Below are 12,829 nucleotides of genomic sequence, written 5' to 3' on the forward strand. Positions count from 1 at the left end.
GGATTCGTTTCTAGTACAGTTAACTGACAGCGTTACTCTCCATCTAACAGTTATATCCCGCTCATGACAATGGACCAAATACAATCAGTCTCAGTAATTAATTAAAAATAACGCGGTCTAGATCATTTGTGTTTGTTCATCATTAGTCATTTGCGGTAAAAAAAAAAAATGTGTCTTCATCAACCAAGAGTGCTGCAAAGCAAAGGCATGGCATATCTTTTATCGCCCTGATGAAATGCAAGACAACATTAATTATGAACGCAATCTTATTCATTCATAATTCAACTTAGAGACCAAACATTGCCTGATCTGACTCTGCACTCTGTGAGTCACGACAGCTGCTAGTGGGCTGCAGAGGAGGTGTAACATCTAATTTAGCTCAAGTAAAAATACCTATGCCCCATTAAAGTAAAAACCCTGTGTTCATAATTGAACTCAGGTAAAAATACAGTATTATATGAAAATGTAAAGTTAAACAATTGGTAACCCTTTAAATTACAGGCCGTTAATTACGTTAAATGTGTAGTAATTAGTAGTAATTATGTAGTAATGTGAAGAAATTACCAAGAAATAACAGTCAAGTAGCCCATTGATTATGTAGTCATTTTGTGGCAATGGTATAATAGTTAGTATTGATAGTATAAGTACTAAGTATTATATGGGAATTGTTATAGTAAGTATAATAGCCCACATACATGGTAAGACAGGGGGGTCGTTTCTGAATAGGCTACCCATAATATCAACAGCATTAATAGCCTATCCCTTATTGCATTGTGAGCAGGCTGTTAGCAGGTAATTCAGTCTCATATTTTCACTGTCAACATGTTAACATTGGTTTCCTCCACACAGCCAAGTACTTTCAGTGTAATAAACCTAATGTATTTGTAATTTCTACAGTCTTACCTTTCAATAAGCCAAGATGACTGGTGGTAGCCACTGCAACAGTTGTAATAAATGTAATAAACAGACTATTTTTAAGTCAATTTAAAGATGCACAACACAAATTGCTTAAAATATGACTATTCTCATGTTTACAAAACACTCCAATGTCTGACAGATAGATAGTTTTAACAATGACTGCCACTTGTAGGGAAACAATGTACTCCTGGTAATATAAAACAGTTTGATAAGTTATATATGCATGGACTGTGCAAACAACATAGATTTAGTTAAGAGCAGAGATGCACCTTGAACCCAGACTCAGTTTTTAAAAGGGAGAGTGGATTAAAAGTTAAGAAACGAGGTCAATAGAAGTAATGGAAAACCTTATGCCCCTGCAGATTCCACCCCACTGGAGCCTCCAAAAATATAAGGCTCCTGAACTACTTATGAAAGAAAGGTTTTTTGTCTCACATCAAAGTTAGGTGAAGAGTCTTTTTCTGGTAACCTGCACACAGCAATATAGTGTATATATCTCTCTATATATATCTATCTATATATAGCCTTAAATGTTCACCCAACAGATTAAGTAACCTTAATCACCTTGATGAATAGCTACATACATGAAATTGATTCCCGATAACCCATAACCGTTATGAATTATGTCCATTATTTAGACAGTTTGTTTAGTTATTTAGCTTAGTACGTTTGTTGAAAACGCGCAACCTTTACTTTGAAGACGAACTGTCTGTGTTTCTGGCTCTCGACTCTCAACTGGTTGAGGTCATAGACTGTACGACTGAAATAAAATCTGTTTAGCCTCCTCCAAACACTATACAGAGGATAAATCAACTTAAAAAAAAAATTATACGACATGTCCTTGCGTAGCTCTGTTGAGTCTCATCATCCTGCAGTCAGGAGTGCAAATATGAGAACAATTGGAGTGCTTAGTGTTACGATCTGGACTTAAGGGAATGACCTAGTAGGAAGTTAGCACTGTCATCTTCCTTGGAGCTGGAGTGACTTTATTTTTTAATTTTTTGATTCATTTATTTTTTAATTTTTTCTTGCTGGGGTGACTTTATTCTGGAAACTCAAGCTTGGACGTGGCCACGCCTCCATCATTCACTCCCCTGCTAACGAGCCAATCATGTTCCATCCCTAGTAGCTGAAGTATCCTTAAAAGGCAGCCATCTTCAGTGATGAAAACTGGCCACATACAAAGAGTTCATCCATATTTTTATGTCGTAGTCTCAGATTTGACATGTTCTGTCTTCACATAAACGAAATGTTTCATTTGTTACAAGAATAGCTGACCACCATTTAACCACTGGAAAGTAGTTTAATGATGACGCCACACTCAACATGGCCGTGCTGCATGCAGCTAGGAGTGCTTTACGTGATGACGTTAGGTTGTGTTTTGACGTTGAGTTTCGCTGCACTGTCGGCCAGAGGCAGAAAAGGGAAACCAGGACAAGGGTTGTTGTCCCAGTCAACAGAGGTAAATTCTCCTTATACACTTGCCACTATGGTTTCAATAGCTACTCACAATACACAGTGCTCATATAATATATTTCTATTATAATTATTCAGAAATTATGTTATTAACACCCAAGTTACTTGCTAACTATCATGGACTAGCGCTATTAGCTTGTAGCTACAGTGAAGTTACTTAACGCAGCACAGGTTGGCTGAGATAGCCTAGCTTGGCTACATACCAAACCTGGTTGGCTGTGTGGACTAACATCTGTTTGCTGTGACAGGTTGTTTCATTAGATATTACAGTGAAGACTTTGACATGGGTAACTGAGAATGAAACTGACTCAGCAGCAGTTACTACTACTAGCTACTACAGTCAGTATTCACTTTCTTTCAAGCCCTACATTCCTACATTGTAAAGTCACTGAAAGTCTATTGGTCATGGGGCCAGAAACCAATTCAAGATCAATGGAACACCTTCCACTATGGACCACCAGTTGAACGTTATTGTCATGACTTCCACTGCAAACTACTACCTGGATGGCTGTTTTTATATCTTGTAATACACCAGTTTAGTCAGTTATGGTCTCTTTATTTTATAGACTAATTTCAACCATGGCATTGAGAAGCGCAGTCTGCCGTCTCTTGGTCAACCCTCAGAGATGTGCCATCATCTCAGCTTCCAGAGCACAGGGAACTGCAGCACCTGCCAGATGGGGTAAGTACAATGACACCATACCAGCCCAAAGGAATTATTAGCATTGGTGTTTGGTGGTCACAACATCCCAAAAACATCATATAATAATGAAGAGGTTACTCATAGCTGTGTGCAGATGTGACAGTACTTGCATATATTTGGGAAGAGACTTTCAAATGTATGTTTTAATGCATTAAGTCCCACAAACCAAATGTAAAACCACATTGTAGAGATGCTGGGTTATAGCTGATGTCTGCAAATGTAAATGGTGATGATGAAATTAACCTTCATTACTTTTATTTTTTATCGTTATCGCATGAAGATTCACTTGAAATCCACAGGGAGAAATATGGTAGAATTTATTATAAGGCCTTGTTTAAAACAGCACAAAAATAGTGTATAATTATTTATAAATATTAAGGAAGTGTAATTAAATGTACCTTAGACTTACACAGTACTCTAACTCAAAATAACATTTGTATTTCCCTTAAAAATGTAGTTTTAAACCGTGTTTTATCTGCTACTTGTATTTTTTTAATTACATATATTTTTATCACTTTTATTACATAAAAATGATGGCAGATTATATCCTTACATTTCTTGAATAATATTTATAATTTTACTGGTTTGTATTTTCACAGATGCAGAAAAGGTTGAACAGAAGTCTAAAGCACGTAGGTGTTGCTAAAATTGTCAGTCCTCGATAATTTGAAATTGAAGCTCTTTCCAGAACTTATTTTGAACTCTGACTGTAAAGGTTATAATTGTTCTGATTCTAAATGTCTGGCAGCTAAGGTCCAGTTCAACTGGCGTGATGCCCTGGAGCTGGAGGGACTGCTGACAGAGGAGGAGATCATGATCAGGGACTCCTTCCGGACATACTGCCAAGAGAAACTCATGCCTCGCATCGTGATGGCAAACAGAAATGAAGGTGAGAAGGTGTTTTTGTTCTTGCATAATGTCTGTAAGTCTGATGGTTTAGTCTAATCAAAGTTTCTTAATGAGATCCTGATATGTAATTAATGTGAACATGCTGTTTGCTGAATTAAAGAAGTGCAGCTCCTGTAACTTGCCCTCGTTTTCTTTCAGTGTTCCACAGAGAAATTGTGTCAGAGATGGGAGAGATGGGTGTTTTGGGCCCAACCATTAAAGGTCAGGATGAACAAGTCCACTTGATTTGACTTGCACCATGCACACTGAATCTGAAATCTGAAAAATCTGAAATCAACATCATCTGCACACTTGTCATCTGTATTTGTTGTTTGTTTTTGAGAAATCTGTAACTCCTCTTCCTGCATTTGATATAAAGGTTATGGTTGTGCTGGGACAAGCTATGTGGCCTATGGTTTGATTGCCAAAGAAGTAGAGAGAGTGGACAGCGGCTATCGCTCGGTTATGAGTGTGCAGTCGTCACTGGTCATGCACCCCATTAATGCCTATGGCACAGAGGAGCAGAAACAGAAGTACCTCCCCAAGCTGGGTAAGATGAGAACAACAATATTTTTATTTATTGATATGTCAACAACAGATGAGTGAAAACTGAAATGGTAGACTGGTAATGATATTTTTATTCTTTTCTGATGAGTCACTGAGCTCCTGGTTTATTCCTGGGTTGTAATCACCCCCTTGATTTCTCTGTCAATCCAAGCTCGTGGAGAGATCCTGGGTTGTTTCGGCTTGACGGAGCCAAACCATGGTAGTGACCCCAGCAGCATGGAAACTAGAGCCAAATACAATCCGTCCAGTCGCACCTACACTCTCACTGGCTCAAAGACCTGGTGAGGAGTTTGCTGTCTATGTGGAAAGTATCGGAGAGGCTTTCTGAGAAAATGTCTCAGTAAATAGCTTCTCATTGGAGAGAAAATGTTGTAGAATTCAGACTTCATTGATATAAACATGGTAAATAAAATAACAGAAACACTTATCAGTATCATACAGCACCACCATGTTATCTAAAACTTTTGGATAAAATGCACGTAGGATTATAAATTAGGTTATTTATTACAGTGAGAGTTCATTTAAATCATAATTTAGTGAACTTTCTGTGATCACCTGAATAATAATAACACAGTTACAGAATCTTGTGCAACCTTCCTGTTACAAGTTCAAGGTTTTTGTTGTGGCACAGGACTCGATATGTCATCAGTTGACCACAAGGTGGAGCGCTTCACAGTTAAAGTTCTCTTGGCTATAAAGCTGGCATACACATACCAGGATTTACATTGATTGGATTATTGGAGGAGTGTACTTATTTATTTTCAATCAATTTTATAACTCCAGAAAAATAAATAAGTCTAATATGTTGTCTGTTCTGTCAACAAATGTGAACAAGTACCCACCATTGTACTGCAGCATTGCTACATATCAACGTTCTTCACTGGCTACAGAAAAAATTAGTCCTACCCGTTCATACAATAAGGTTTTTCCCTTTTCTTCCACCTTCAGGATCACCAACTCTCCAGTGGCAGACATTGCTGTAGTTTGGGCCAAATGTGATGATGGGAAAGTGCGTGGCTTCATCCTGGAGCGCGGCATGAAGGGTCTCGCCACACCTAAGATCGAGGGGAAGTTCTCCCTGAGAGCCTCCGCCACCGGCATGATCCTCATGGACGAGGTGGAGGTTCCTGAGGAGAACCTGCTGCCTAAAGTATCTGGCCTTGCGGTGAGTGGAGTGAAACGATGAATATTATTGATGCAGTAACGTGTGTATGGACGATACAGAATCATTGTACATCTTAGTTCTATGACATTCATAATATACCCATGAAATAAAGTTGATGATTTAACAACTTGTATACTTTCTAAAGGGATTTTAGCTTAATGTGACACCTACTAAACTTAGAGTTGTAGACTACACACAGGAGTAATCATCCATCTCACTCACTTTGCTGCTTCCAGGGTCCTTTCGGCTGCTTGAACAACGCCCGTTACGGTATCGCATGGGGAGCTCTGGGTGCTGCAGAGTTCTGTTTCCATGCCGCTCGTCAGTACACACTCGACAGGTCAGATGTCACAGATGAAAATGCACAAGTGTCTTGATCTCCAGTAACTGAAGTCTGAAGACTTCAATAAGTTAAAATATTTACATGTTGCAATATATTCCAGCACAATCCGCTAAACAATATTTGTTCATCAAAATGCAGATTTTTAAATTTAATTTGGTCAGATGTTTTCATGATACAAGATAACACTGTGTTGTTCTCTAAACCAGAATCCAGTTTGGCGTGCCGCTGGCAAGGAATCAGCTGATGCAGAAGAAAATGGCTGACATGCTGACTGAGATCACCATCGGCCTACAGTCGTGTCTGCAGCTGGGACGACTCATCGATGAGAAAAAGTAACTTTATCCTCAAACTGAAGTTTATTAAAGGGGATGTCACGTGGTCCCTCTGACCTCTTTCTGTCAGGTTGAGGGAAATGATTTTCCCCTCGGCGGTTCTCAACAGTGTCAAACTCAAACTATACATGTCATGAAACCATTAGAGAGCAGTAGAGGTTGGCCTCTGTGTGCATTGCGTACACTACAGAGATACAACTGACACTGAATCAAAACTGAGTGATCAGAAACTTTACTGTTTTTAAAGAATAATGAGAATTATCTATTATGGTCTGTTCTACTGGCTAAAATGTAAAATCCATCAGCCACAATCTGCCACACAAACAACCCTGTGTGCTCCTAATGAAAAACTGCAGAAACAAACATGGTGTTTCCTGAACAGAGCGGCCCCAGAGATGATATCCATGCTCAAGAGGAACAGCTGCGGTAAAGCCCTGGACATCGCCAGGCAGGCCAGAGACATGCTGGGAGGAAACGGCATTGCAGACGAGTACCACATCATCCGCCACGTCATGAACCTGGAAGCTGTCAACACATACGAAGGTGAGGAGAAGGAGGAGGAGGAGGAGGAGGAGGGAGGGAGGGAGGGAGCAGTAACAGAACCGAGTTAGAAGAGTTTAAATTTGGCTTTAGTTCCACATGAGACTTGCATACGTATATTAAACATGTCGAATGTGTCTGAGTGCATTATGAAGTTAGATGTGGACTGTTGATATCTACTGTCTCCTCTGGCAGGTACTCATGACATCCACGCTCTGATCCTGGGCAGAGCCATCACCGGACTGCAGTCCTTCACTGTGGACAAATAGATCCGACCTCTCAGCAGACACCCAGCCAGCGCGACTCGGGCCTACTCACAAGCAGTTTTCAGATAGTTTGGATGAAGTGTCATCTGCATAACGGCAACATTTGTATTCTCTCAGGTTTGTAGAATATATATTGAGTGCTTTATTTTGAGAGAAAGAACAAGTCAAGTCTGTCACCAAACTTGTGAAGTGAAATGTGATTAATTCAGACGTCGATTTTCAAAGAGGGCTATTTTTCTACTCTCCGTCACAACAATGTGGCAGTGGTTTCTTTTTCAGCTCCCCATTTCCCACTTGTATAGAAAAAGTAAAATGACTTGTATGGACTTTCATTGTCATTCACAAACTATGAATAGATCGAATGAGGTCAAGATCTAGATTTATTGTTGGTTACTGATGTATGCAAAGTTGATACTGTAATTACAAAGCCACAAAGCATAAATTCCCGCAACTCATTTGGAATCACCCGCAGAGCTTTTGTATTTTTAATTTGATCCAATTATGCAAATGTTGTCACTGTATAATTTGGTTTATTTTACAGTTACTATTGTTAGGTGAGTACTTGTAGCACTTTACTGGCTCTAACACTAAGATGTCATAAGTTTGCATGGTTTTCCAGAGGTCAAAGATGTTGATCCAAGATCTAAATAAAGAAAAGTTATTTAAGTATTTCAAGTGTCTGCATGAAGAATGAAATGCAAGTTGGATAAGGTAAGAAACACCTTTCTAGCCAGCTGTTATTTGATACAGAGTACATCACAGTGAAAATTCAATCATTATACTTGAGGTGTTTGAATGTTACCACCATAGGTTGTCCTACACATCTGGAAAGAGAAGGGGGGGGGCAGTATTCAGATGGTTGCAGTCTGCAACCTCACGACTGGATGCCACTAAATCCTACACACTTGGTCCTTCAAAGCTCATGTTTTACCGCATCATACACACTGTTTAATCTGCACAAAAAGTTAAGTTTGGTTTTAGGTCGTCTAAGGGAGATAAAAAGCATAATTCTCAAAATGTTAAACCGTTCCTTTAAGTTAAGGATCTAAATGTCTCCTCCACCAGTGACGACTGTTACGAAACCAATACCAAGTAAAGGTATAATGCAACAAAACCCAGGAATGAATGTACTCTACAGAGATCCAGACACACTCCATCCTTTCATCCCTCACTTAAAGACTCTCTCTCTCCATCTCTACCTCACTTCATGTCCAGGACAGTTAAGGAGAAGTGAACCCCACAAAATGTTCTCAGTTCTGAGCAGATAATCTCTGGGTTTTTTTTGTTTTTTTTTTTCTTTTTTTCCTCGTTCAATCCATCAGGGCCTGAGGGATGTGGGGGTGGGCAGTGCTGCTGGACAGATAAAGACCTCCATCCTCTCCAGCTTCATTGCATGTCTGCCTCTGCCCCTTTGAAGTGGAGGGAATTAAAGAACCGGCAAATCCCTGGCTGTACATGATGCCCAGGCGTGTTCTACATGGTGCTTACATAAGGAAATTACTTTTCCATTTTTTTTTTTTTTTTTTGGCCAATAGCCTTTCATCTTTTGGACATGTGTAGCTGTGACTCACTGTGACAAATTGCACCCCGAGTGGACTGTTTGTTCTGTGTCCTTTCTGTCAGGGATGATGGAGGATGGTGTGGTGGTTCCCTCGTGATGTGAGATGAAATTAATTGTTGAAAGAAAGAGGGCTGCAGTCTCCTGGATTCGCTCGCGCTCTCTCATATTCTCTCATCCACACATTAGCAGCAGCTATGGCAGACTAATACTCAGATAATTAGGATGCTTTTCATTTACAATAATCATCTGGATTATAACCAGTCATTTGGAAGCGCTGTCAAAGTGACGCGGCGCTATTGATAAACTTTTGGAGCATTTAACAGGGACAAACACACTGATCCTCTGACTACACCAAAAATACAAGATTATGATTTATTTGGGATTTGTGCTGCAGCCTTTGTGGGATAGGTTAAATGCACATCTTCAATTTTAAATGATGCTACAGGTCAAAAATTTGCAGATTTTCAACTTGAATGTTGTAATTTCCTGACAATTTTAACTGGCTGAGGAGTTGGTGTTGCAACAGTGATCAACCTTGATCAAGGTGGCTCAAGCTATGCCATGTTGGGTCCTTGAATTTGTGGAATTTGGGCCTTGAAAGTCCTGGGAAAAGCCTTTTAATATGTGATCATGAAGGTGTTTGACTAATATGTCAATGATGATGTGAGGATGATCTTGAGCACATCACACATCAGCCGTCAGACACTGGATCCGACCACTGCTTTGGTGATTAAAGTACTGGTTGGTGGTCTAATAGGGAGGGTATAATAGAGCCTTGTAGACCCTGCCCCTGCTGCAGCAGCAGAAATTGCCTCCAACAATAGGTCCTGTCCCACATGGCAGACCACTGGGCAGGAGAAACTGTGATACCGCCCTCTTTTGTTTAAAGTTTCAAGTCTATTGTAACACAAGTACTTGGTTATGGTCAGACTCATGCTTTGTTGCACCTCTGTAATCACCCCCAACAGTGATGTCATGGTGTGCATACGACACCCTGGAGTACACTGCGACATCACTGCAGCGAGCTTTTGTTTTTGACCGCTAGTAGCGCTATAGACCATATTCACACGGCGGCCATTTTCCTCGGACATCACACTCGGGGTGGGAAGCTGAAATGCTGTCGTTGATGTTGTATTGCTGTGCTCCAGGTTGCAAGTCGTATAAACATAGAGATTCTGACAAATAGTTTCAATTTGATGCTTCACGATCGATGAGTGACGGAAAAGACAACAGATATGCTAACGTTAGCATTCATTCATTTCTTAGCTAACATTACCGTTTGAGTGCTACATGACCCATAAGGAAAGGAGTAAATTAATTCTCAAATTATGCAGATCTGGGACACATTTCTTTCGGCCTGGAAGTAAACCATACTGGATGTAACCAAGCTAGCAATGTAACATTAGCTGCCTTGCTGTCTTTTCACCTGGTTAAGTTAGCAGTGATACACTTGCCCCACTGTCATATTACTGTAAATTGATGCAGGTTGATTATGAAACTATATAACATTAGTTAATGTTTAACATTTGCACAAGCCAGTGGATTCATTTGTAATCTGACAACTTTTGTAGAGCCAACATTGACATTTATGTTAATTGCAAACTTCACGTTTGCTAGCCTAGCATTAGCTTACAGTGTTTCCATCTGCCCCGTTTATCAATGTTGTAAAAGGAAAGTGAAGGTAAACAAGTCAAGTTTTTCAAACATCTTTCCGTTCTCCCACAGGATTTATTCAGACATTTAAGTGTTCAAGGTTTCCCACCGTCAGCATGATGTCAGAGGAAAATGGCCGCCGTGTCAATATGGTCTGTAAAACTCTTTTTTAAAAAGTGAGTCCCTTCACATGGTTTGGCTTCATGCTGTTCTGCTGATAGCTGACAGGAATTAAAAACTATACGTCAGATTCATGAACGTGTTCCTAAACCGCAGAATTGTGCGCACCTGTGTTCTTAGATTGATGAATACCAATCTCCTCATGGATTGAAAGCGTGTGCCAGTTGGCCCTAATTTAGCGATAACGCCCGAAAATGCCGTTAAAAGGGCACGAGACTGAAGGGTCGTGTGCAGACACAGACGGAAGTCAATCAAAACGCAAAAGGAACTTTAGTAGTTATGTGGAGGTACTGCAGCAGGAAGTGAGCCGCAAACGAGCGGTTAAGTGTAAATGTAGAGTTCAATTATTTTAAAAGAGCATAATGCTTTGTAAAATAACAAAAGCTATTTTTTAAAATATTATTTTAATTTAAATAATATTATATTATATAACTGTACAACAGAAGAAAATGCAATAACCACTTATTTTGCTCAAACATGTCACTGGCACTCAAGTAAGAGTACTCTTGAGTGTGCGTAGATTCTGTTCTTACCTAAGGACAAATCTCAAATAAGAAAACATTGGTGAATGTCAGAATCTTCGTCGAAAGTGCGTAAATGGGTTTTAAGAAGAAAATTCTTATTAAGAACGGTTGGTGAATGAGGCCCAATGTGTATTGGTGAATAAATCATAACTTTTGTTTGTTTTCGAGAAAACACCGTAGTGCATATTTAAAGTTAATTGTTGTTAAGTTGCACTTTAAGGTATTTTTTAACCCAGCACTTTTTAAGTGTGTTTGAGCAGGTGTCCACTGTCTGCGTGACATACAGGTTGCCACTTTCATTCTCAGGTGAAAGTAGTGCATGTGGGAGGAATTAGCTACACTGGTTTAATAATGTTACACCTGAGGCACGGAGGTCATACTGTGGTGTGGGTGTAATAGACTGTAACATGGAGTAACTATTCATGTTCCTACCCTCCTCCACACCCGGGCACACACCTTACATTAGGGAAACTCTAAAGAACTTGGATCAGTGCAAATAGCTCTCCACTCATCGGAAAGGACTTGGTTTGTTTCCTACAAGGAGATTTATCGGTAACTTGAAGGAATTAAGGGCACTGCGACAGCGGCAAATAAGCTGTGTGTGGAGCAGGAGCGTGTCAGAGGCATGTGGAGGGAGCTGCGGCGCAGTGGGCGGACCTGACAGCTGATCACTCACGCGCGGCGAGCGGAGCTTCACTTCAGCACCGAGGACAGAGGCGGAGGGAGCCGCTCCTGACCCGAGCATCCACCCTGCGGCTGTTCCACCTGTGGGATTCACTGAACCAGGAAGAAGCATCCCATCAAACACTTGGATGGATTTGAAGCTGCTGAATAAGGTTGGCGGTGAAATGCAAAGTAATTAAAATGCTGTTAACCCCTTTTTCGTTTTATTTTATTTTTGACATGTTTCTCTTGTTTTCTTTACAGAATTTATCCACTGTCCCACAACAGTAACTCAGATTTTTTGTTTTTGACTGCTCACTATGGAATATCTCTGTGGTCTTTGGAGGATGGTGTGAGGAGGAAGAAACCAAAGGAGTCCTTCTCATTTGGAATAATCATAAGTCTTTAAACATGAATGGTTATAATTTCACCGGTCTGAACTCCACTGATGAAGCACAGGCTTACCCATACTCGACGTCAATAGACGACCCCCTGTACAGGCAATACAAGCCCCCAGTGAAGGACCTCATCCCTTTGCCAAAGGCGGTGGTGTACCTGCTCATGGCTGCCCTGGTAGTAGTTGGAGTTGCCTATGCTATAGTTGGACATCTCATCAAGGATCTGGCCATTGACATAGCAGGTATGACCTCATGAGAAATTTAATTTAAGATATAATTACGCTGGTACCACTTTATAATAAGACTACCCTTATAAATGATTTATAAATAGTTTACAATTAGGTTATTAATTCGGTTGTTAACACTTTATAAATCATAAATAAAAAATAAAAACAAGTTATAACAGATTTATTTATTCAGTTTTTATACATTCATTTATATATTAATATATAACTGGTAAAATGAGCCTTATTGTAAAGTGTCATAATTTATTATTCACTTACAAGTTTTTATAACTGGTAAAGGAGTCTTATAGTAACTGAATAATAAATTATGATTTTTTTTTCACTTTACAATAAGGTTCCTTTTACCACTTATAAATGTTTGTAACTCATTGGTAAGATTAATCAGTAGTAACTATTAACTTAATCTT

General features: G+C 39.7%; 1 protein-coding gene across 1 annotated transcript; it reads left to right on the top strand.

Annotated features, from left to right (window-relative positions):
• Positions 1-2,277: 2,277 nt before the first annotated feature.
• gcdh (glutaryl-CoA dehydrogenase) lies at positions 2,278-7,867 on the top strand. The gene is made up of 12 exons (XM_022747929.1): positions 2,278-2,380; positions 2,961-3,076; positions 3,697-3,729; positions 3,846-3,986; positions 4,145-4,207; positions 4,365-4,535; positions 4,704-4,833; positions 5,501-5,717; positions 5,954-6,057; positions 6,267-6,392; positions 6,775-6,935; positions 7,128-7,867. Exons 2-12 carry the CDS (start codon positions 2,974-2,976, stop codon positions 7,199-7,201), a joined length of 1,323 nt encoding a protein of 440 aa, XP_022603650.1. The 5' UTR covers positions 2,278-2,380; positions 2,961-2,973; the 3' UTR covers positions 7,202-7,867.
• The last annotated feature ends 4,962 nt before the right edge of the window (positions 7,868-12,829 follow it).

The sequence above is a fragment of the Seriola dumerili genome, unplaced genomic scaffold (genome assembly GCF_002260705.1).
Source record: "Seriola dumerili isolate Sdu_G_001 unplaced genomic scaffold, Sdu_1.0 BDQW01000113.1, whole genome shotgun sequence".
In the NCBI taxonomy this organism is placed as follows: Eukaryota; Metazoa; Chordata; class Actinopteri; order Carangiformes; family Carangidae; genus Seriola; species Seriola dumerili.

Coding starts and splice junctions, on each gene's coding strand:
- gcdh (XM_022747929.1), top strand. CDS start 2,974: ATGGCATTGAGAAGCGCAGTCTGCCGTCTCTTGGTCAACCCTCAGAGA. Junction 3,077..3,696: donor TGCAGCACCTGCCAGATGGG/GTAAGTACAATG, acceptor GTATTTTCACAG/ATGCAGAAAAGGTTGAACAG. Junction 3,730..3,845: donor TGAACAGAAGTCTAAAGCAC/GTAGGTGTTGCT, acceptor AATGTCTGGCAG/CTAAGGTCCAGTTCAACTGG.